Source organism: Mixophyes fleayi, chromosome 2 (assembly GCF_038048845.1).
Source record: "Mixophyes fleayi isolate aMixFle1 chromosome 2, aMixFle1.hap1, whole genome shotgun sequence".
In the NCBI taxonomy this organism is placed as follows: domain Eukaryota; kingdom Metazoa; phylum Chordata; class Amphibia; order Anura; family Limnodynastidae; genus Mixophyes; species Mixophyes fleayi.
In genome coordinates, this window is record NC_134403.1 from 74,146,533 (window position 1) to 74,173,390 (window position 26,858).

Here is a 26,858-nt window from a genome sequence, read left to right on the forward strand (position 1 = left end):
TTCCTTAAGCTAGTAAGAGGGTAGGAGACAGATACCCATGTTTCCCTGGCATAGAAAGGCAACCCTGGGTGGCCATCCAGCGTGAAGTCGGTAAAATTGGGCTAGATAAACCCGGTATCTTCACAGCTTCATATTAAGCGTGCAGACATGAGTGTAACAAATGAGGCGAGGTGACCTTGGCAGCCCACTCTCTACACTACCTAATCTTCTTTGCACATGCATCAGCTAGGAAAGCCAAAAGTGCACTTCTGATTTCTTGTATAAACAAACCTAGCTATCAGCCTTAGTCTATCTTTTTGAAAATTCAAACATAATTAAAAAAATAGGGGTGTGTATATCAAGTAATGCATCTCCTCTCTTCTGCACTGGCTAACTCTTGGGTGTGGGCATAAGTGACAAGAGGGTCCTTACTCATGCGGGTTTTACAGCAATGTTTGTTAATTGTTGACACAGGTGTTGTTGCGTGGTGGTACAGTGTAATAGCTGTCACTGTAAATATTAAGCTCCAGACCATCTCTATATTGCAAAAGAGAATCTTTTTATTTACACTTCTTCATTCCAGCACATTCTGAAACTGTTGCAATAATAAAGTAAATATATACAACAGTCTTTCTCCTCTTGCACGATCTTAACAGTTACATGGATATGTTAATAAAACACAAATAAAGTGGTATTATGTGCACTTTCTGTATTTATCTGCAGTGTTTCACTTACCCCCTCCTCTGTGTGGATGACATAACTCACTCAGCTTTGGAGCTCATCCCTCCTCTGCAGGGTGACTATTCATTTGTTTGGGCTCTGAAAGTAATTTGATAGTGTCCTGCTCACCCATCTTTTATGGGAATGAGACTTCAAAGTATGCTGTCTCTCTAATTCTAGCAGGATCTCTCTGGGTTCACTAACTCAGGTGCTGTGTATCTCAGTCATACTGTTATATTCTGAGATAATGTGGTATCATACAGCCACATTCTTAGGTAATCTCTCCCTTCACTCATATTTTCTCTGTCATGATATACTTTAGCCCTCATTCAGGCAGTCCATGGACCTGCTACCCAGATTGTAAGGGGGATCTCAGGACCTCCTCCCATCCGCCCCAGATCACTGGCTGTCACTCTCCCACCACCCAGGTTCTGAACATCTCATACCAGCCTTATGTTGCTAAGCAACTGTTCATGGTGGGTCTTCCCTGGTCCTAGTGCCAGGGCCACATCTTCAATCACTAGGTGGTGTGAATTGCAACACCAGAGAGGGCGTTTCTCTAAAAATAAAATAAATAAACCTAGCTATTAGCTTCAGCCTATTATGTAAAAAAATCAAATAGAATTAAGTAAGTTTTAAAACACAGATATTATACTGAAATTATGTCACATTGGGTGGTAATCAGTGGTCAAAGTGGCGGTATGAAAAATATAATGGAAATATAAGCGAATGGAATTTGACAGCTTTACAATAAATGTATTAGGAGAAGTGGCGGTATGGCATACCGTCGTATACAACCCTATTTCGACCACTGGTGGTAACGTTAGCAAATCTAAAGGGAATCATATTTATGAAATTTTTATCAGAATTTTCAATTATTATATCCAAATAATGACTTTTGTTAAAAGTTACTTATAAAACATAAAATAAATTAAACAAAAATACATTTCTTGGAAATGACCTCAAATATCAAAGAAAGTAAGATTTGCACATGTAACCAGAGCTGTCTTAATGCAAGGGCATGCAGGGCAGTTGCCAACCTTTCAGTATATTATTTCAGAAATTGCACTCAGAGGGCCTGATTCATTAAGGAAATTAATGCAAAATACTGAGTAAGTTTTCTCCTTGACAAAACCATGTTACAATGCAAGCGGTGCAAATTAGTTTTTTATTTTGCACATAAGTTAAATACTGGCTTTTTTCATGTAGCACACAAATACTTGATAGCATTATTTTTACACTGAAATTTAAAGTTGATCTAGGACATGCCCTTCCGAACTATAAATCTGTCCCCACATTTTAAATTTAGCTCCCCCTTCAATGCAACATAGTTTTGCCAAGGTGCCAAGCCACTCATTTTTTTTCTTTCCTTTCCTTAATGAATCAGGCCCAGAGTGTTAATGTGCATGACAGTGACCAATTGTGCAGGAGAATGTTCATTTTTTTAAAGACTGAAACAGATAAAAAATTAGCTTTGCAGCACAATGGGACAGCAACATTTGATCTGGCTTTTACTCATGTGTATGGAAAAGGACATACTGAAGGCCATTGACTTCAAGACAATTATAAAGCAATTCTCTTGAAAACAAATTCACAAATGTTTGTGTGAACACTCTATTAATAATAAATAATTCATAGTAATTTCGTACTATGCCATCTCTGTCTGTATGATTTACAAATTCAGTACCAGTTTTATGTTGAATTTCTTGTTTTTCAACTTCAAGGCTCATGTTATATTGTCCAAACGTTTGTGTGGATTAATCTCTGCTGTACAGTATGTTTTTTAATGTTTAAACACTGATTTTGTTGGAGTTACAAATAAATATAAGCATTATAGGCCAAGTGCTTTGCTTTTCTCGGGGGCCTATAATGCTGTTAAGAAGGCCCTGCATGTAGCTATGAGAAACTGCAACTCCAACTCTTATACCAGTAACCATCACACAAATTGGCTGAAGTATACCTAACAGTCAATTTAAAAGACTGAGACGTAATGGCTCGGAAATGGAGAATTTTAATAATCTGGCTAATAGAATGAAAGAGAAATTTCTAAAAAACAATAGAGAAGTTATTGAGAATGCTGTAGAAATAAAGAAATAAAGAACAGAGTACTTACTACGAATTACAAATAACTAAAGTATGGAGAACCTGCAGTAATCACATATCTTCCAAAGTGATATTTAAAAATGTTATAATAATACCATTTGCATATGCAAATGTGAGGGAGATTTTGACCAATTTATTGAAGAGGGATTTACTCCTCTGTGATATGCCCCCAAAACGATATCGAAGTTAAAAGAGTTTGGACTATTGGACTATTTTTGGACAAACTATTGACGCCCAGGAGACATTTTTGCCCCGACATTAAGATACACTGCCCTGCCGAATGCCCTCCAAGGGAAACCTGTTTAAATACTTTGTGTATGACAGGGGGCATTTTATTTTGAGCTCTTGGAACATAATCTAATTGAAGACTGTCCATGTTATTCTGCCTTGTCCCAGGCATATAGAATTATTGGTACGTAAGTGTTTAATCTCTGTAATTTTATCCAAATTACTTTCATAACTGTATTGCATTTATTTTCTGTATGCCATTGATTCTGTGTTTGTTTTTATTATATCTACATGTCCTGTTCCTTTGTGTATTAAATCTAAAATGAAATAAGTTTTGTCCTTGATCCTATAACAGATACTTAAGCCTTTTATACATTTTAACATTTTAACCCTGTGAATGCTGATGTGTGAATTGATAACCCTTGACTAACAAGTGTGTGGCAGCAGGTACCTTTTTTATGACAGAATATTAGGGTCCTAATTCCCTTATTCAATAGGTGGTGGCAATTGATAGGTGTGTATCAGTGTGAGAGAACTCTTTTGGAAGTGATTCAGCCAGTCTGTACTAGCATGAAAGGTGAGGGCAAGATTAAATGCTGTATTCTAGTGTAATCGCTTGCACTAAACATCCACATCGCAGATGCTGGGAGTGCGTTTGTGACGCTCAGTGTAGGTCACTCCCATGACAGTATTGTGTCTATTAGTCTGCTGGGGGAGCTTGGTCTTGAGAGACCTGCTGATTGGCTCCTAGGCCTTTTTTCGGGCATGGGGATCAATGCTTTGCTGCTGATGATAGTGATCTCAACTACTTGGCTTGTTTATTGGAATTCTTTCTGATCACTGCCTGTGTAGTTCCTAGGCTTCTTTGCCATTTCATGAGCTGCCCGCTGTCTGTAGGGTCATTCAGCATGTCCTCTAAAACATACTGTGCCCGATTCATCAAGGAACGCAAAGTGAGCGCAACTTGTGTTTTTAAACCAGACCGAAATTGCACGCACGTATGCCTATATTCAAGTACAAGACGATCTCAATAAACATTTTCATTTGAATATGGGTATAAGTACTTGCATATGGTATTTGTCATACGCACACAGGCAGAACACACTGCAAGATACACACAAAGTCCCATCAGAACGCATGAAAAATATTTAAAAAAAATAAAACATTAACACCTCTTACCTCTATAATCATTAATAAAAATACATTTAAAAATTATTTTTTTTACATGACATACATATATTAGGATGATCTTGAGGTGTACTGTACATAAAATGCATTTATACAGTTTCTTTTACCTGCAGTCACATGTTCAAGCATCCATACATGTCCATTATCACTATCAATCAGCATTTAAATCTGTCATATAGCTGGTGCAAGTGATACGGCTAACAATCACATATCTCAGAGATGCCCAGAGCTTGAATCAGACGAATGTACATACATCCCTTCCCTCCCTCATTCCACCCTTCAAATTGTAGGCAGATGGAAGTGTCATATGCATTTGAACTTGAATAGCATGCACTTGCGCCCACTGCCGTAAAGTCAGTTTCTGAGCATGCGCAGAGCAATTTCACACAAAATACAGAGCTCTATGAAACTTACATCCGAAAATGAATCAGGCCCACTATGTTCAAGTCAGCTGTTGCATCTCCCAGTACCTCTTCCGTTCTTGTCCAATTCTTGCACTCCTGCTATCTACAACACTAATTTCCAATATATCTAAGCAAAGTCAGTATATAGATAAGTCTCTACTACTTTGAATTTTAAGTCCTGGTAGCATCCAAGCACCAGCAAGCATGTAGTGTTCTATGGGACCGGTGGCTGCTATATGTAAAGAACTTATCAGGACAGTTCTAAGGACTTATCTTGTGTCTGATGTTTGCCCTAACAAATATGCTATGACATGAATTACATTTATCAACAGAGTTCATAGATAAAATGTAGTTCATGATAACCATATACCAGTTTAATAGATAAGACAGCTGGTTTCCAAGAGAGGTTTTTTTTAACAATACACAACGTGAGCAATCCACATGACATGGTGGTCTACAAAACATAGACATCTTTCACTATGGACTGTTAGGCTTCAGTATCTACTAAGACACATTTGGATTAGTAGTATCTGATAGTATCATATCATATATTTGTGGCCTTTTGGATGATTTTCTGTAGCATCTACTTAATGTACATAATCTATGACTATGATGACATGGTGGTCTAAGAATTGAATGTTTCATTTTTTTAACTGTTTTTATTGAAATCAAACGTGACAGATATTGAAATCAATCAAAAACATGACATTTAGATTGCACAATCATGAATCCAACAGTCGTGTTCAGTAAGATAATTATCTCTAAATAAGGATATACATAAAAGACATATATCACAACTACCAGGCCCCACAACAGTGGGTAGGACATCAAGTAAACGACCACATGGGACCCACATCCCTTCACTGCCTGCATCATGAATCCAATAAAGGGTATCTATTTTTTTTTATCATTTGGGGATTTTTTTTTTTCCAACTGATACTTTATTAGTGACATTATTGTATTGGTTAGTTTTCTAAAATAATCTCTAATGCTACTAAGTAATATGAATATCTTGATATAATGGTACAAAAACTGGACTTTATACAATACAATCAATTAATATTTAATGCAGACACTTTCAGTATTTTGGATAATTGATACTTATACATTTGCTACTATATAGGACTGTTCTTTATTTCAGGGGGTTTTCTCTATGGTAATTATCCATTATGTGTAATCACAAAGGCTACCATGGCATAGAGGTCTAAAATGACTTTGAATCATTCCTTTGTGTAGCTTTTATTTTGTTATTGGAGGCTGTGAAGGCCGTGCATCCAGGTGGGTATTTTGAAAATCACCTATGCAAATCGTTGCAACCAAAGTGTAGTTTATTCAGCAGATGGCAGAACAAGCGAGTTGATGTACAGATACAAGGCAGAAGGAGGAGGTAGGGAACAAGTCAGAGGCAGATCTAACGGGTGGGGTACGGAATAACGGTGATTGCACTGACAAGACTTGCCACGACTTCTTGTGTCCGGACGGTTGCCTCCCAATGGAGATCCATCACAACCCTTCTGTGAAGTGACTTGAAGCAGTCCCGAAGAAAGAAGACGCCGGCGGGACTTGATCACGTCACTGACATAAGCGAAGCTGTTAATGATGCTCTTAAGGGGGTAATGTAACTATGCAGCCATGTACAATGTACTTTACAAAGGGTTTTACAGTGTACATGGGCGCATAGTTACAAGATGTTGTGGTAACTCTTGTCGGTGTGGTCAGCATCAATATGCTGACTACCACCGGATCTAAGACGGTATTAGAGAGAGCATCTTGTGACAAGGTCTTTGTAGATGAGGGTGAGTATTTTGAATTGGATTCTGGGGTTTATGGAGAGCCAGTTTGGGGATTTGAAGTGGATGTGAAACAGTGAAAGAGAAAGATCAGTCTTGGTGCAGCATTAAGGACACATAGGAGCAGGAAAACTAGAATGAAGGGAATGGGAGATCAAGTGAGAAGGGATAAGAGTTTGGTAACATCATGAGTAAGAAAAGGGCATATTTTGGCAATGTTTTGGGGGAGGAAGTGACAAGACAGTGCAAGGCTCTGTGAAATAAAGCTTAGTAAAGTAGAGGGTAGAGTTGAGTATGGCAGGCATGGGGGACTGGGGAGAGCATGATATTGGCAATGTTAAGGGATATTAGATGGGGGTGTTATTGACACTGGGAGGAGGGGAAAATGATGACTTCAGTTTTTACATGTTGAGATTTTTAGAAGTGTTGGGAAATCTAAGTGGAAATTGTGGAGTGCATGTTTGAAGTCAGAAGGGAAAGTCCCAGACAGGAGGGACAGATTGAAGAGGTGAGCTAGATATAGGCAAACAGGTTGAGGAAGAAAAGGAAGATATGAATGTAAAGATCTTGAGTAACGTGAGAGAAAGAACTAAGGGTGTACAAGGGAATGGAGGAGAAGATGGGAGTGAGGTGATCGATCTGGCAAGAGGGGATTTCATGATGGATAGTGTTGATTTTGACTTTGAAGTAAGTGCCAAAATCAAAGGGGTGAGAGAAGAAGGAAGGAGCTGTGGTGAGAAGAGAAGCAAGTTTAATAGGGCAAATAGATCATGGGGTCAGTAGATTGGTAAGATATAGGGACTTAAAGTAGGTTTGATTGTTGAGAAAGGACACTGCTATAAATTACATTTGTAGTAAAGGTTGGTGTTGGATTGAGATTTTCTACATTGGTGCTTGGTGGTGCAGAAGCATTTTTGCAGGTGGTGTTTATGTTTGGAGTACCAAGGTTAGGATTTGAATCACTGGAGATTATATGAGGTGGCTGGAACTACCTTCTTTAGGACTGTGGTGAGTATAGCTCTGTAGAAAAAGCCTGTAACTTCAGGGCAGCTCAGGCTGGTTAAAGGGTTGAGGAGTGGTATAAGTTGAGAAAAGAATTGGGTTGAAGCCATTTAGGTGTTGCTGTGTGCACATGGATTGAATGTGGGAGACAAGGTGAGACAAAGGGAAAGGAGGTTGTGGTTGAGAGCAGGTAGGTCAATTTGGATAAGCTTGACATGGAACTGGAGAACATGAGGTACAGGGAGTGTCCATCGCAATGGGTTGACGATGCTGTTCACTGGGAAAGACCAAGAATTCAAATGATTAAAAATAAAGATAGCAAGTTATTAACAAAATTGTTTACATCTCAATACATCTCTTGTATATCTCAATTACATCTCAATTTAATCTCTTATATACAGTTAATTATACAATTTAAATAACATACCGGGAACAAAATTAACCTAATGAGTTAGATGCACCTTCTATGTAACCCAACTGCATGTGCTCAACAGACAAGAGGAATATGGTGGGTGCCAAATGCTGGGAATTATTCCTTCTTTAATGTTTTTTGCCCATCTGGTATTCCCAAAGGTGATTTTTGTTCCTTAAAGCATAGTGAAACAAATTATTCCTTCAAACAGATAAATACGTATTGACACAAAGAAGCAAATACTTTTGCATTATTCCACACTTTTTCTGTACGTGCATGCATAAAGCTGGACAAACCTTTTACAGGCACAGCAACTTGTTAGAAAGCCTCTAAACAGGCAGCAGTATTGTGTGCAAGAGGATTTCCTTTCTCCCACATAGATGATGGCCAAGCCAGGGCCTTCCTCGAGAGTAATGTTGATATGTATTCTGCCTTTGTACAGACTGTGGGGGGACATATTTGTCTGTAGTTTAAACTGAATCAAGTACTGGTTAATTAATTTTCTGCATACCTGTAAGCCATCAGTATCACATGCTGAGAAAATATTTCGTCGCAAAGGCACAGCTAGACAAGAGGCACAAAGATCAGCATAAATATCTGATTTGCTAGAATGAGACAGAAATAGCTTTTAAAATATTGATACAGAAAATGGTAATTAATGGTGACCGAGGTAAGTGAAATGACCTATTTATTTTACATATTTATAATAGTAACCTATTAATGTAATATATGACAGCTTCTGTTACTTCTCTGTTTCGTAAGCAATAGATGATTGGGTTCAACATTGGGATGACCATTGTGTAGAACACAGACACCACTTTATTTTGTGTGATTGAATAGTTGGAGGCCGGACGGAGATACATGAAGAAAACAGTTCCATAAAATAAGGCAACACATGACAGATGGGAGGAACATGTAGAAAATGCTTTGTGTCTTCCTTCTGATGAGTGGATTGACAATATGGTGAAAAAAATATAGACATATGAGGCCAAAGTAACTATTACTGAAAAAAGACCAAGGGATAAGACTACACCAAATATAATTGTTTTGCTTATATATGTATCAGAACACGAAAGTTCCATAAGAGGAGGAATGTCACAATAGAAGTGGTTGATGACATTAGGTCCACAAAATTTCAAAATGAAAGTGCAAGATGTGTGAATCCCTGATGTGCAAATGCCACCAAAATAAACAAAAATAACTATAACCACACATCTTCTCCTATTCATTATAAGTACATACAGAAGTGGGTGACATATTGCAACATAGCGATCATATGCCATAGCAGACAACATATAGCCTTCAGTGCTCGCAAACACAGCAAAGAAATACAGCTGAAGCGCACAACCAATAAACGAGATTGTCTTTTTCTCAGAAAAAAAATCATATAACATTTTTGGAGCAACAACAGTGGAATAGCAAAGATCTGAGAAGGACAAGTTGCTGAGAAAGAAATACATTGGACTGTGAAGGTCATTAATCATCAGGATTATTAGCATGATTGTCGTATTGGCAACAACAGTAATAAAATATATGAGTAAAAATAATATGAACAGGACCTGTTGTAACTTTGGATCAGTGGTGATGCCCATGATTATAAACTCTCTTACAGTAGACTGGTTACCGTGAATCATGGCTTGGATAGATTTTGCCAAACCTGTAAAGAAAAATATGTAAATGCAATATGAATTAGCTATTACAATTATATACATTGTTTTATATACTGTCAACATTTATTTATATAGCACCAACAATACACAGCACTTTACAGAGGATGTTTAATCATTCACATCAGTCCCTGTACTAGTGGAGCTTACAGCTCAACCACACAGTAACATTAACTTACCAGTAGATTTTTGGACTGTGGGAAGAAAACTAGAGCTGCCAAAGGAAACCCACACAAAATTGGGGAGAGCATACGAACTTCACATATATAGTGTCCTGGTCAGAATCCTAGTCCAGCAAGACAGCAATGTAAACCATTGTGCCACCATGTCAACCTGCATAATATAAATGGTAACATTTTATAGTATAATCTTCACACCTGGTATTATCTCCTAAACAGCCTTCTCCCATATACACTTCCCATAGTCTGACTTATGTAAGTTTATAATTCTTGCAAGAGCTTTAGGGACAAAATCACAAGGGTTTTATTTAAACTAAATCTCACATCTGTTAGACTATTTGCAGTTAATGTTTACTATGGAGATTTATCCCCCAGGGCTTTAATTTTCTTTTGAGATTTTATTAAATCACTGTAGGTTTCTCTTAGTCTAATAACATAATAACAAGAGTATTATATAGAAAAAGCAACTTGTAGCCTTGTTTAATAAGTGATATTGTATGTTGCTGAAACAAATATTGAAATACACATTATTTTATTATGCAAAGGAAGTTAAAATTTTCATGCCATACATTACCCTTATAAAATGGCCTCTTAAATAATAATACTATCTAGAGAAAAAAAAGAAACCTTCTACCAACCAGAAACTGAATTCCTTAGGAGGACTAATAAACTAAAGGACATATTGCCTTACTTCTATCTCTCGCTTATCGTAATCGCATTTTTTCTTAAACATTGACACGTATCATATTTGAAACTTACAATACAAAAATCAATTTTGTTCATTAGACAGAGATTCTGAATTCAGTAATCATCATTTCCCCGCCTCTACAGTGCCATTCTGTGGTACAGAAGGTGTGGATGTTTATACTTCAAAAGATAAAAGAAAGACTGCATATGCTCAAAGTTACATATACATTATAAAAACTGGTAGTACCACAATTGTATATGTTGTCCTCTGTTACAAATGGCCTCAATACTTTATCTAAAAATTGTGCAGATGAATTTAACATGCTATGTATGTAAGTGACTATCACAATTCCAGGGTGCTCTCTATATTTTTAAGTAGCTTAGGCAGTGTCACAAACTATTCCAGCCTTGGTGTCATCTGAAGCCCAGAGGTCTAGACTAATGTTTGCTATAAAGAAAGTGCAATGCAGGAGATTTGCTAGGAATTATGATTCACAGACATTTTCAAAATTGGAAGCTGGTTTGGGCCTAAAAGAACACAGCAAGGGCTATACTGATGATGTATTGATGAACACTGATGCTGTGCTGGTGCTGGAGCTATAAGATCCAATCAATGCAGGATTTCTCTTACTAGGTCCAACAAATGCATTTTTTTCCATTACATCAATATATTGTGGACAAAAGAGTGGCAGCATGACCTCCTGAATGTGGACTGGAGATACTACGGTGGAATGTAGACATTTCGTTTGGCAGAAATGTTGGCTTGGCTCTAAGTACAATCTTATCTACATAGATATTCTGGATGGATTCCTTGCATCACAGTGCTTGCAATTATGCAACTTTGCAAGCAGAAGTCATTTCTACCAGGAACACCACTTTTAGTGTCATCCATCTTAAAGAAACCTCCTGAAGTAGTCAGACATCAGAGTGTTGAGCACTAAATCGATATCCCATGGACCTAATAAATGGATGGTTCCTCCTCATTTCTTGAAAAAATTAATAATTAATTCCTCTAAAGCTAACTTGGTATCTCAGAACACACTAAATGCAGACACTAGTACCTTGAGATTAAATAATGCAAGACCTTTGCTGAAACCCTCCCGAGGGAAGTCAAGGACCTGCAGAATGGTTGCTGCTGATTGAATTTAAATCACATCATGCGATACATTTCTTCCAACTTCTGTAATAGATTATTGAACAGTTCTTTCTTGCTTTCAATAGTGTGCTCATTATATGCTCCGAGATTCCCCTATGCATGAGCAGCTTTACGTTCAACCTCCATGCCATTAAAGCTAGCCACTTTGGATCAGCATGAATGATTTTCTTTAGAATACAAACAATAAGTGGGAAAGGAGAGTAGTCATAAGTCAGGCAAAATGTACAAGGAACTGTCAGAGCGTCTATAACCTCCCTGGAACTTTGTGCTGAGAGAAGAACCTAGATACATTGCCATTTTTGCTTGTGCCATTATATCCTCTAGAGGAAGCCCGAATTTGATTATTAGTAGCTGAAACACTTTCTTGTGTAGAGACCATTCTCCTGAATTAATCTGTTTTCGATTGAGGTAATCATCTATTACATCTTGTTTGTCTGTTGCATGCAATGCTATAAGTGACTTCAGATTTTCCTCTGCTTAAAACATGATTCTTGCTACCTCTACCAACACAGTTCTGCTTTTGGTATGTATCTGGTGATTTATGAAGGCTACAACCATCTTTTTGTCTGAGAATATCCTGAGATATTCCCTTCAGGATGAAGATCGAAGTACTGAAGCCATTCTGCACTTTTCTCATTTCCAAGAAAACTTGCGACACTGGAATCTGTTTTGAGCACTATCCTTTCTGTGCCTTAATGTGACAATATTGGGTTTTGTCACCAAGGGCTAGATTTACTAAGCTGCGGGTTTGAAAAAGTGGGGATGTTGCCTATAGCAACCAATCAGATTCTAGCATTCATTTATTTAGTACCTCCTACAAAATTAGCTAGAATCTGATTGGTTGCTATAGGCAACATCCCCACTTTTTCAAACCCGCAGCTTAGTAAATCTGTGTGATTTCCAAGTGGTTTTAGACAGGGTGATGGAAAGATCCAGAGAAATCGGCTTGTAATCCCACTGCGTTAGAAATTACAACTGGAGACTCCATATATGCCACTTTGTCCAGGGAACGATCCCTATGGTGGAGGAAATAATTTTCAAAAATTTAAGGCCCTTTAGATATTTGATGATGAATTTGCAGTTGACCTACCAGGGACTGAATCTGCATATACTTTCCTCTGAAACAGATACTTTTCTGTGTATGGAGTCTTGGCCCCTGATCTTCTCTCTCTACACCTCCTCCCTTTGTACCGTCATCAGCTCCTCTTCTCTGTCCCTCAACTCTACTGCCTATTGGTCATCCTAGGTTCCTCCTTATCTCTCAAACCTTGCATTCAACCGCTCTTCAAATCCTTCCACCTTCACTGCCAGAATATATCCAAGATCTTGGCCTTTCCCACCCTGGAGGCCACTACTATTCACTCCCTAGTAACCTCTCACCTTGATTACTGTAACCTCCTTCTATCTGGCCTAGCCAATTTCCACCTTGCTCCTCTTCAGTCTATCCTCAATGCTGCTGCCCACAGTATTTTTATCTGCTGTCCATTTCCACCAGTTGCTACATTAGCTCCCTGTGGCCTGCAAAATTAAATTGAAACTACTAACCCTCACCTACAAAGCTCTAAATCAATCCTGCTCCCCTACATCCCCACCAACACTCCTTCCTAATCCTCTGCAAATGCCCACAGCTTCAATAACACACTGGATTACCTCCCTCATCTAGGACTTTGTCCAGGCTTCTCCCCACCTGTGGAATGATCTCCGACACTCTATCAAATTAGCCTCTACTCTCCAAAGTTTTGTGCGTGCCCTTAAAAGTCATAACTTTATACAAGCCTTCCGCCTTCCCTTTACTTGGCTATTAACTCCACTCCACAACTTGGTGCTACCCGATATGTGTCTCTCCTACTCTTTAGGATGTAAGATCTCACGAGCAGGGCCCTCTTTCCTCATGGTCTCCAACTATTGTATTTCTCTCTGTACTTCTAGACCTACTTCACTAGCCATGTTTTCTTGAGCCCAGGCCTGCTTCACTGCCCCGTAAATAATTTGATTTGCATTACCAAGTTATCTGTATATAGTTTGTTAATTAATAGATGATTAGCCTTTATATTAGTTTTTTATGCATTATGGATCATTGCTATCTGTATGCAATGCTGTAAATTTCATGTACAGTGCTACGGACCTTTAGTGGCCTCTTATAAATAAAAGATAATATCAATATGGAGTTTATCTGCACCCTCAGTAACTGTATTTGATGTGATGGGATGAGATGACATTTTGCCCACTTCACAATCCATCCTTACAGAAAGGCTCTCACTAAAACTGCTCTACAGTTGCCAGTGAGCTCTGAACTCCTCACCACAGATGTCGTCCAGATAGGGCTTTCCTTGCTTTTCTTAATTCTACCACCAGAGTAATTAGCACCTTAGTAAAAGCTCTCAGAGATGTTGCCAGCCCAACTGGCAGGCAAGTAAGCTGAAAGTGCTGGCACAAGACATAGAAGCTGAGGAATTTTCTGTGAAGAACTGTATATGAAAATAGGCATCCAGAAGGTCTACGGTCATGAGAAAATCTCATTGGCTCAATCTTCTCCACTGTCTTTGCTCTATAATTTTCCAGGTCTTCTAATTGGTCAATGCCCCCTATGATATATCAACAGGAGAATGTAAATATTGTTTTTTAAATAAAATCACAGAATTTATAATTAAAGTGATATTAAACTTATATCTGTAACACAAGACTAACATATTTATCATGTTTTACCTAAGAAATTATGTATTATTAAAGCTTTCAATCACATATCTACACTTAATCTGCTCTTATTAAACAGTATGTATGGTAACTTGTATGAATGCATGTATGAATGCATGAAGGTTCTGCGACTAAGAGATGATAGAATGATTGCACACACCAAGACATGTTATGCTAGATATAGATTCAATTTGAATGATTTAGAAGGACATTTAGAAATGGACTATTAGTGTTCTTTGTTTTTCTGTATAGGCAATATATCTTCATAAAGCATTAAATGTAGTGTTCCTGTTGACATTTTTTTTGTACTTTGAGACTTGAGAAGCTATATAAAGACTGCAGACTTGGGACTTCTATAGAATCTCTCTAATGGGTGAAGCAATATCCTTATTTTGAACATGATTATGAAAGGGACATATAGTACAATTATGGCTAGAATAGGAACTGGGATTCATATGCCACAACAAGATGTTTATGTGCCAGCCTTATTAATTGTATTTAAATAAATTTCCTGTATATCGTGCGTCAGCCTGTCATTCTTTGTAGTTGTAGTCCATGATGGTAATAGTTGCCCTGCCACTTAGCCAGCTAAGTGGCAGGGTTATGGGATGCTGATTAAAACAATGTCACTCATTACTTATACCAGCTTCTCCCAGGTTCCTGTGCTGGACATTAATATTTCATCATCATCATCATTTATTTATATAGCGCCACTAATTCTGCAGCGCTCTACAGAGAACTCACTCGCATCAGTCCCTGCCGCATTGGGGCTTACAATCTAAACTCTCTAACACACACACACACACACCCACACACAGCACACAAACTGACCGTGCTGTCGGTTGGAACATAATTCAGGTGCCGGCTGTATAACCAACCGTTCACTGGCGGGGAGGCAATCGCTAGCAATTCAGACCTCAAGCAGAACAAGTCTCTTAGAGACTAATGTTTAGATTGAATAATAGGTGTTCAGTATACAATATCATCATCATCACAATTTATTTATATAGCGCCACTATTTCCACAGCGCTGTACAGAGAACTCACATCAGTCCCTGCCCCATTGGGGCAGTCTAAATTCCCTAACACACACACACACACACACACACAGACTAGGCTCAATTAACCTACCATTATGTTATTGGAGTGTGGATGGAAACCGGAGCACCCGGAGGAAACCCATGCAAACACAGGGAGTACATACAAACTCCTCACAGATAAGGCCATGGTCGGGAATCGAACTCATGACCCCAATATTTGTTTGTCCTTGGATTACCTGCTTTATTTGCTGTTTCTGTGGTTATCCTTGTTTTAGCCAGCTCCTGCTACTCTCATGTATCTTATCTCCTGGAAACCTACCTGATGTCTGTCTCATGCATGGACACACTACTAACTTATAGTTCCTGAGAACTCCTGGCTATTGCTGTGAACTGGCGTCAGCTAAGTTACCTGCTGTATTTTCTTTATCATTTACCTGCTGTTTTGCTATACCTGGAGGTCCGTTGATTTATCAAGCCTGAACTGGTCTCTTTTTATTTTGCTTCACCTGGACTATGTTTTCGCTGTAATAAACTGTTTAATGTTTGTATCACATTTCTGGCTCTGTATCTATAATTATAAGGAATTAGCTTTTGAACAGAATCATAACATGAACAATATGTAATATTTGTATTAGACAAATACAAAAAAAAGAAACCTTAGAAATTGTCTGGGATATCTATAAAACTGTTGAAATCAGCATGCATAAATACAAATAAAGCTAGAGCAAAAATTATTGTATAATGTGAGGATTGGCAAAAGAAATTGTAAACTGCTGCCAAACATTGCGTGATAAAAAGGGATACTGTTCATTCATTGTGTGTAGCGTGGAGCACAGTATGTCAATTTAGTAAATAGCATGCATGATGCAGGGAATAAATATACAATATTCCCAATTTTCAGCATATATAGCACATACAGACCCACCATATATAGATTCATGCTAGTATAACATCATCCAAAGTAAAAATAAACTAAAAGGTTCCTTAGAGCACCTGACATATGATTGCAGCTCAAAACTCTTTAAACTTGAACTGTACACTTGTTAAAAAAACATAAAAACATCAAGAACATATAAAGATTAGAGCGCTATCAATCTCCTATATATCAATTACAAATATATAAATAAATAATACTTGTATTTGATTTCTTGATCTCCAGTAGGATTCTCAATGGTGTGATCCAAACATGAAAAACAAAATTATTCGAACACAATAGTGTAATATTGTATGAATTAATATACATATGTAAAACACAAAAAGAAAAGGGGCGCCAAACGTAGTGCATTAAATGTAAAACACAATCAGTATATTCCACATGTGTGCAATTCCTGTACCAAAAATTCATATGATATTAACCTGATATATGTTCTAGTAGATCTTCTCTAGGTCTAATATACATATGTAATAAACATCCAATATATGTAGTCTGTGATTCTTTTTGTTCTTTTTATTCTTTCACTGTGTGACTTCCCTTTTGTGAGAAAACTTACAAGACCAAAACTTGTGAATCACTCGTCATTAAATGTGAATCTGTGAACCGCATTACATAGTGAATATCCCCTCACAGTAGCGCACATACTGGAAACCATCTTGGTATTTCACATATCTCAAGCCTCAATAGCTCCTCAATAATGTATGTAGGGATGTTTTGACAAAATCATGAAGAGAATACTCCCATATGGATCGCTACCATATAAATTTAAAAATAAATATTTAGTTCAATACTGTTTTTTAAAAAAAAAAAAAAAAAAAAAATGTAATATTTTACACTAGAACAGATAAAAATCCAAACAGGCAAAGATAATGTGCAGGTATTATTACAAAAAGGATGCAAAGAGCATGCAGATCAAGTAGATGTCATATAAATCCCGGGACAGATGATAGCTGACAACTCTTATCCTTTCAAGCACTAGATCCTGCCTCACATAGCCAATATTACCTGACGCGTTTCGGCCCACACAAGGGCCAAAGGAAAGCGATAAAAGGGTCTTATTCTCCATGCCGTCTGTATAAACTTCTTTACAAACCAATTTACGGCCAAACTTCTGTGTAATAATGTTCCCAGAGCAGATATTTGTATCTTTCGTGTATTAACCACTAGTCCATTATCAAGCCCACCCTGCAGGAATTCAAGAATAGTACTTATGGGTGGACCCTTAGGTGAAAACTTTATCAGAGGACCATTTACAAAAGGTGTCCCATATTCTATAATCTGTCTTGGAAGTTGACCTTTTCCTTGCATTTCAAGCGTAGTGATTACTCTACTAGAAAGCACTGGTATTTCAAATGTCTTCTCTTAATAGCCATACCACTAGTTTCCAGAAAGCTGGTTTTGGACCGTAATGGATCAAGTTTGGTGGTAGTGGAAGGAAACACTATTTCTGCACCATTAGCTGTAACACCTGAGGAAACAAAGATCTGCAGGGTCAATATGGTCATAGTGTTTGTCACGGACGCCCAGCCTGTCCCAGATACACCAATCTGAACAGCTGGCCGTGACTGGCGTCACCTTAGTCACTTAGCAATGAATACACCTTTTCTACCACCACAAAGAATTTATTATGGCGTCCTTACGTTCACCAGAACCACTTATTAATGTTTCACACTTAAATCATATACACATGTAGCATGAGCATCCTTGGGCTTCGTAAATTCATAAAGAATCACAGATAACACACTAGATTAAATTTATTTAATCTGAAAAATGCTTCCAAGGCTTAGTTACAAAAATTAATAACAAGACATACAATATGTTGCACAAATGACTTTCAGAAAATAAAATAGGAAATAAAATCAGAGTCACTACATACTAGTTAAGACCTGGTGTGTGAGGAAACACAACTGAGAAAAATAGGACATTTCAGTCTTGATAGACCCCCCTCCTGAAAATGCACACAGTAATGTCTAAAGCAGAATATTTTAAACCCTTCCTACAGGCTCTTTACCCTGACCATAGGAATTACATTTTCAATTAAGTCAGATTGATTCCCAAAATGACACAGAGTTTTCCAAAGTAAATTATCTATCACTAAGATATATGTTTGGGCACCTCAGAGAATCTCTCACCTCTGCTCTGTTTGAGTAGCTAGATGGTTTACAACTTTGGGGCTTCAAACTCCTTCAAGATCCTTATCTATCACAGGCCTGGCTAGTTTCAAAACATTATTGACACTTGCATAGGTTCAAACTCATGTCATATAGCAAAGCACACTGTATATTGTATGTAACAAGGTTACATACAATATACATTGTCATACATGAATTCAACAGAAAATAACAATCAGTCATTTAGATATACTACATAAACGTCACAGTGGTATTACTGTTACCCTGTCCCTCGTTATTTTATTAGCACTTGAGGGAATTGCCATTTACTAAGAAGGCATCCATAGCCTCTGTTTCTTTGCCAATATGCCTGGCATAAAACCTCATCTTGGCATTTTGTGAGGTTGCCATGAGGTTCACTTGTGGGTGCCCACACCTTCTTACAAGCTTGTAAAAATATCCATTTGTTCAATGCCCATTATCCTGGATGCAAAAAAAAAATCTACACTGGTGTTGATAGTGCAGCTATGTGCACTGCTTTCAGGTCTGCTAAGTTTTTCTATACCTACAGCAGTAGATGCTGTACCTACATCATAACACGGCTTATGTGGCCCCGATGACACTACTGTCTGGTTGTCCGAGTGTATTCTGACATGCTAACCCATAATAAGATCCTGGAGTGAATGCATGCTTCGACCACAGCCTTCATTTCCCATACATTTGAGGGTAGAGTGGCCATCTCTTCTTGCCACTGGCCTTGCGCTACCTGTACACGTATGGCACCCCAGTCAAATAGACTTGCGTCTGTTGTAATGACTATATGTTCATGATCTGTAAAGAAATTGTCGCTTCCCAAAGTACTGTTTGTGGACCACCGTTGCAGATAATGTCTCACCTTCTTTGTTTGTGAAAACAGCTGACCTTGATCCGATTTATTTCTATTGGTACCTGGATAGAGCAATTTATTTGAAGCATTCTCATATGTAATCTGGCCCATGGCACAACCTCTATGGCCGCCATAAGACACTCTGGGGCAGTCCTCTGCCGTGGGAAAAGGTGTTCTTCTTGAGACACAACACCCCATTTAAATCTTTTTGATGTCAGGAAAGACCTCCCTTGTGCTATATCGGTGCACCTTCCAAGAAGCCTATTCATTGTGCTGAATATAAAGGACTCCTTCTTTCATTTTTATTATCCAGTCCTGGTCTTTCATTGCCTGCAGCACCAGACTGGTGGATCTCTCTACATTCTCTGCTGAAGTTGCTGCTATAAGGATGTTGTTTAGGTAAGGCCATACTGCCACGCACTCCTTTCTCTGCCTTGCCATGACCACAACTAGATTTTTGGTAACATCTACAGTGCAAGTGGAGTCCTTTGTACTGGCCGCCACCGATAAATAACAATTTATTTTTTATTATGTACTTGGTAGATTAGAATATGGAGATATACATCTTAACTCTCCTGGTATTGATCTGTTTATTGAGGCCTCCTAAATCTAGACTAGGGTCATCCCACATCAAATCAGCACAGGGTTTCAAATTGGCTATCTCAGATTTTAATGAAATCTTAATAATAAATAATGGAATGAGTTTAAGAAAAAGTTCCAAATCTTAGGCTGATATGTACACTGGTTTTGAAGTTATATGTCTTTAAGGGGTAAAAACAACATGTTTTTTGTTTTTTTTAAATGCATTTGTAGCTCACCTAATTGAGAGTTGGGCAAGGTCTCATTAAGCCTCTCTTTATAGGCTTTCATCCGATATATATCTCTGCAGTGTGTTTCAAAAAAAATGTAAAATGTTCAGAATAAAAGAAGGAAGGAGTACTCCATTTATCTGTATCTGGATGCCTTTATGTTCATTTGTCTGGAACTTTCATTTACTCAAGTTCCAAGATCGGATGCTTACTAAGATTGGAGGTGTAGTATCCGGCCGCCGCTCAGTGGAAGTGGGCCCTAAGAACGGAGCATATAACCGGCTTGGATCACCTGTCACAAACACTCCAGTGTGTGTCCGATTTCAGCATTGAGACTACTGATACACTTACGTGAGATTTCCAGAATTGTAGGAGCAGATTGATTGGTGGAGTTTAGCCGCTATAAGCGAAAGGGGGTGATTAACCCTAAGGATGGTGACCACCATAATCAGACTTCTGATCTCTGATCCATTCTCGTGCAGTACTGTGAGTAACAGATATTTACCTGCTCAATTGACTGTCCGCCTTCGGCACATGAAGTTTTCACAGAATGACTATTGAAGCTGGTATATCATTACCATATAACTACATATGTTTTTATATGTGCACATATCTATTTTTTATTTCTCATCAAACAGATGTATTAATATATATGGAGCACAAAGACACTCAATCATATGAGCTCACTGTAAGAAAAACTGATTGAGCCACGGAGTTCACACACTGCTGATTAGAGCAGAGCAATCAGTGTGCGTCATACAAACCAATACTTGAGCAGGATCTATATAGGGCTGTGCCCAAGATATGTGTGTTGGAGCCCTTTATTGGACTATATCATCTTCTGCAGTTATTTCCTAATGTAGGGGTATCTAGTACATCATGCTGTTTGCTACAGTTATAATATTTACCGGCATGATCGCTGATGTGGTTATGTAGGGGATTATAGTACTAATATATGGATACAATACTGCAATGATGCACAAGAATATTTATTGCCTTATGGGTTTGTTATAGTATTGTGCATTAATAAAGATTTTATTTTCCACAAATTTATATCAAGAGTGTTTGTCAGAGTCCAGATTTCTGTGTTTTTTGCACATTCAGAATAAAAGAATTTTGATTTCCTCTTAGAAATTTTTTTAACATCTCAATTATTCATATTCTCATTAATAAATTCTCAAGTTTTGTTTCAGAATCATGATGGGATCATCTGCTACAAGAGCTTTCATTTTTGAGTGATTCATGAAAATTGTATTTATTGAGGCAATCTACATCAATATACAGCAAAATCAACAAACTTCTTTAGAGAAATTCAAATTCTTCTTCCGGGGAAGACAGTCTGACCTTCCCATAGACTATTTGAAATAATGTTATCTGATTTTTGGCAACTGATAATTCCCTAGAAAGCATGTGCTATCACTTTATTTTTAGACTATAACCAAATAATGGGTGTAGGATCCAGGAATGTTTCACACATAATTCAGTACCAACTGCATATGTATGTATATATATATATATATATATATATATATATATATATATATATATATATATATATATATATATATATTTTTTTTTTTTTTCTTAGACAATCTTTAGGAGTTCACTTGCCGTTATCCTATTCTGAATATATTTTTTTCCAATCATTCCCCAGATACATAATGCTCTGGCTACCACAGCTGAAATGCTGCCCCAGAAAACTACAACCCAGAAAAAGTACAACTTTTTTTTCTTTTTGCACATCCTTCAATCCATAGCATCTCTGAAGGAGTGAACGTCCTCAAATGGAACTGTAGTTCTTTGGGTCAGTCTGACTACTGCTGTGTCCACCCTTGGGGTGAATCCCAAACCATATCCTCCTCAAGAGAAAAAGGGTACATTCCAAAGAAATGTATTCATGTTAAAATATCTATGAACTTCTGATACAATACTACTGTTAACTTTATTTAATGGAACAAGGAAACCCCTCTTTTTAGGCTCCTTAAACAGACATGCCTGATCCCACCTGCTGCTCATAATCATCTGAGGTAACACTATTATTATTATTATTAATTTTTATTTATAGGGCGCCACTAGGTGTCCGTAGCGCCGTACAGGGACAAACGAAATTACAATACGAGGTGAGACAGCACAGTACAGTAAACAATAAGCACAGTAACTCAGTGAGCTCAAAGCACAGCTAGAGAGGGCGGGGGAGGGGAGAGGGAAAGGTCCGCCAACGACGGAGTCCAAGAGGGAAGGCACGGATGACAGGGAGACCCCCAAGGGTAGAGGAGGGAGCGAGAGGGGACGGGGGGAAGAGGGCTAAGTAGCTGGAGAGCAGAGTTAACAGTGGTGAAGACAGGAGGAGAGAATACCCTGCTCAAAGGAGCGTACAATCTAAGGGGTGGGGTAGACAGACAGAGAGACACGGGGGGGAGATGGAGGAATGGAGGATAAGGGAAGGTGAAAGAGGGGAAGAGGCAGAAGAAAAGGTAGGAAATTAAGTGGGAGACAGGAAGGCTTTAAGAAAAAGGTGGGTTTTTAAAGCCCATTTGAAACTGGACAGATTAGGGGAAGTTCTGATGGAGGGAGGGAGCTTGTTCCAGTGTTCCAACACTAATTACTGAGCTTGTTTTTTAAGACCTCAACTGCTGTAAATCATCCTTGTACTGAAAGTTTCAGCTAATGTAACCTTCATCCACTTTTACATTTTAACTATGAGGGGAATGCTGTTGCTGTTCACTAGAATTACATTCAGTATACATCCTTCTGGCAATTTTTTTTCGTCACAAATACCACCACAAAGATTTTTTTTTTATTTTTTTGCAGCTTCTCACTTCCAGTCTGGGTTTCTGACCTGGAGAAAATATTGTATACTGAATCAGCCTGCACATTAACTAGCTAAAAACACAAGCCACTATAATATAATAAAGGTGATTACCCTGACAGCGTCCTTGGGACCTTTTGTACTCCACATTTGCCTCTGTTTTGATTGGTACACAGCATGTGGATCTCCTGTTATATACAATGTTACACTCCCGCTTGTATGAATATATTTGAAAGTCTTTTGCTTTCAGCATTCACTGCATGTGCAGGACGTCACAATGTCAATTCCCAGAAAGATTTCCTTAAAGACACAGAGACAAGAAAACAGCCACCATTTGTAGGAGGAGGCACCAAGGGTAAAGGTATCACCAGGGTGGCTAAGATGCCTTGTGTTATGTAGCTCTCCGAGCTGCTGGAGGATGCAAGCTCCTATAAAAAAAGGGCGTCACTCCAAAAGTGGTGCCATGCAGGCTCATATGGCCAACAGAGGATTCACACTTCCATATAGAAGGTGTCACTCCGAATTGGTGCTATGCAAGCTCCCATGAGGGGCGTCCCACCACCTATGCATTATTACCTCCAGTGCAACTGCCAGACTTTTAGGAGGAACAAACTCCTATCCTCCTGCTACTTCTGGCCATGAAAGTGGATAAGAGAAAAAAAATAAACCAGAACTGCTTGACTCTACTACAAGGACATTAAAGACAACACAGGAAGGAGGGACGCATAACCCTATTTCACTGCGGGTGTGTCTTATTTCCTGTCCTGACTCGCATCTAAGGGGGAATTAAAACCATAGTATGGTGCCATGGAGGAGGCAGAGAAAAGATGCCGTATTTGCATATTATTATTATCGTTTATTTGTTAGACGCCACAAGATTTCCACAACGCCGTACACAGAACAAACAGTAGACTATATAGAGAGACAGTACAGAACAATAAACAAAAATACCAATACTTCAGAAACTCTGGCAGGCTAATGCAGTAGAGGCGGAGCAAAAGAACAGGAGTGGAGACAAGAGGGAAGAGAGCCCTACTCATATGAGCTTACATCCTAAAGGAGGGTAAACAAACAGACACAAGGGGAGGCAGTTGAAGTCTGGGGGAGAAAAAGGGGGGGGGGCCGGGAGGAGAGAGGGGAGACCGAGTAGAGAAGATGAGGGTGTTCAGTGGATGGTTGGTAGGCTTTGAGGAACAGGTGAGTTTTGAATGCTCGTTTGAACGAGCACAGGTTAGGAGAGATGGATGGAACGAGGGAGGTCGTTCCAGTGAAGGGGGGCCGCGCGGGTGAAGTCTTGAATTCTGGAGTTGGAAGTGGTGATGAGAGTGGAGGAGAGGCGACGGTCATTGGCCGAGCGCAGGGAGCGGGCAGGAGTGTGAATGGAGAGGTTAGAGATATAAGGGGCAGTAGCCTGGGAGAGAGCCTTGTAAGTGGTGGTAAGGAGTTTGAAAAGGATTCTGTAGGGAAAGGGGAGCCAGTGTAAGGCAAGGCAGAGAGGGGAGGCAGAGGAGGAGTGCCGCATTGAGTATAGGGTGGAGGGGGCGAGGTGGGAGTGGGGGAGGCCAGTGAGGAGGTTGCAGTAATCAAGGCGGGAGATGAGAGCATGGATGATAGTTTTGGTGGCATCTTGAGAGAGGAAGGGACGAATGCGGGCGATATTGCGGAGTTGGAAGTGACAGGTTTGGGCGAGAGATTGAATGTGGGGGGCAAAAGAGAGAGAGGAGTCAAGAGTAACACCCAGGCAGCGGAGTTGGGTGGCAGAGGAGATGGTGGAGTTGTGAACAAGGATAGAGAGGTCATGGTGGGATGGGTGTCTGGACGGGGGAAAGACAATGAGTTCAGTTTTAGAGATGTTAATTTTAAGAAAGCGTGAGGACATCCAAGAGATGGCTGAGAGGCAGTCAGAGACACGAGAGAGGAGGAAGGAGGAAAGATCAGGGGAAGAGATGTAGAGTTGAATGTCATCAGCGTAGAGTTGATACTGAAGACCGAAGGAGATGAGAGCACCAAGGGAGGCAGTATAGAGCAAAAAGAGTAGAGGACCGAGAACAGAGCCCTGAGGGACTCCTACAGGGAGAGGGGAGGGGGAGAAGGAAGAACCAGACGTGGATACAGAGAAGGAGCGGTTAGCAAGGTATGAGGTGAACCAGGCATGGACAGAACCAGAGGGGCCCGAGAGGAGTTTGCAGCAGGAGGGGATGGTCTACGGTTTCAAAGGCCGCAGAGAGGTCAAGGAGGATAAGGAGGATGAGTAGGGAGAAGTGACCCTTGGATTTGGCGGATAGGAGATCGTTAGTAACTTTGGCCAGGGCCGTTTCGGTGGAGTGGAGGGGGCGATAACCGGATTGGAGAGGGTCAAGGGAGTTGTCAGAGAGGTGTCTGGTGGGGCAGCTGCAGACGATCCGCTGAAGTAATTTGGAGGCATAGGGCAGAAGAGAGATAGGGCGATAATTCGCAAGGGAGGTGGGGGTCAAGATTGGGTTTCTTCAGGATAGGAGAGATAAGAGCATGTTTGAAAGAGAGGACTACGCCAGAGGAGAGTGATAGGTTGAAAAGGTGTGCGAGGTAAGAGCAGGCAGTAGGAGAGCGAAGGAGGTGAGAGGGGATGGTATTAAGGGGACAGGTAGAGGGGGAAGGGGGGGGGGGGGAGGGAAGAGGAAAGAATAAGGGAGCAAACTTCCACACCTGATGTAGGGGTGAAGGCGCACCAGAGCTGGTTGATGGAGGGCGGTGAAGCAATAAGGGTGGCGGGAGGAGATGTTTCGTCTGATTGCCTTATTTATGTAATTTTGATTTCCATATTTTATGACTTTTGTTTTGGGCAAATCGTGTTTTTATTATATATATATATAAAATATATATATATAATTTTTTTGCTCAAGTTATGAGTAGCTAGTATTAATGTACTGTTCAGGTCAATATGACCGGATGTGAATATTATACTAGTGAGTGACCGTAAAGGTTTCGAAACACATTACTTCAACAATAAAAATTCAGAAAATTAGGAATACAGTGTCAGTTCATTGGAATACATTTGGATTATGTCATCTTTTCACACATTTATTCATAAAGTTTCAGCAACTCCGCATGTTGAGTCAGATATTCATGCTGAACTACTAGTGTTTGCAAGTCTTCTTTTGATTCTCTCATTTGGCTATAAATACAGATTGGAATGATTCATATTTAGTTGGAGATTGATCTATGTACAATCAATATCATTATAGCCAAACAAAAACCTTTGACTGATGCCGAGCTTCTAGCATTTGAGGAATCTTCCGATAGCGAAGATTTATCTGAGGAAGAAAATCATACAAGTGATGAAAGTGAAGCTTATGATTTAGAAAATGGGGAGGACATTGAAAGAACATGAGTTGTAGCAACAGGTTCATTTACAAAGAATGAACAAATAAAATGGAAACTTGATCCTCAACATCCTGCTGGTAGGCTCTCTAAATGCAATGTTATCACGAAAATTCCTGGTGTAACAAGATATGCTACAGCAAGAATCCATGACATGGAAAGTGTATTCAATGTTATATTTCATTCCATCAAAAATGAGATCATAAAATACACAACTATTGAAGGACACCGTGTTTATGGCAAAAAGTGGCAAAACTTGGACAATGTTATGTTTCAAGCTTATGTTGGACTATTATTATTGGCTGGAGTGTATAAATCTCACAGGGAAGCAACAAAAAGCTTGTGGGATAGCAAAACTGGTCACAACCGTGTCACTTTACATGTTCTGTAAAATCTCACGAGTAATTCTACCGATAATGAGAGAAGTCGCACAGACAAACTTGCTGCTGTAAGAAATATTGGAAAAATGGGTCGAAGTTCTTCCAAACCCTTTTGAATATGTAACCATAGATAAACAATTAGTTGGATATCGAGGGCACTGCCCTTTCAAGCAGTACATTCCCTCCAAACAAGCAAAATATGGTGTAAAAATCTGGACTTTGTGCAATACTAAAACATCATATGTTCTGAAATTGCAAGTGTATACTGAAAAAGAACCAGGAGCAAAAAACACAAAACAAAAACACCAAAAAACAAATAAC

At 39.0% G+C, this 26,858-nt stretch overlaps 1 protein-coding gene across 1 annotated transcript; it reads right to left on the bottom strand.

The window, feature by feature from the left end:
- Positions 1–7,524: 7,524 nt before the first annotated feature.
- LOC142139828 (olfactory receptor 5AR1-like) lies at positions 7,525–9,460 on the bottom strand. Its single transcript, XM_075197696.1, has 2 exons — positions 8,561–9,460; positions 7,525–7,635 (listed from the first exon to the last, which is right to left on the bottom strand). Exons 1-2 carry the CDS (start codon positions 9,458–9,460, stop codon positions 7,525–7,527), a joined length of 1,011 nt encoding a protein of 336 aa, XP_075053797.1.
- Positions 9,461–26,858: the final 17,398 nt, after the last annotated feature.

Coding starts and splice junctions, on each gene's coding strand:
- LOC142139828 (XM_075197696.1), bottom strand. CDS start 9,460: ATGATTCACGGTAACCAGTCTACTGTAAGAGAGTTTATAATCATGGGC. Junction 7,636..8,560: donor ACAGAGAAGTAACAGAAGCT/GTCATATATTAC, acceptor CATGTTCTCCAG/TTCCATGTCAAGCTTATCCA.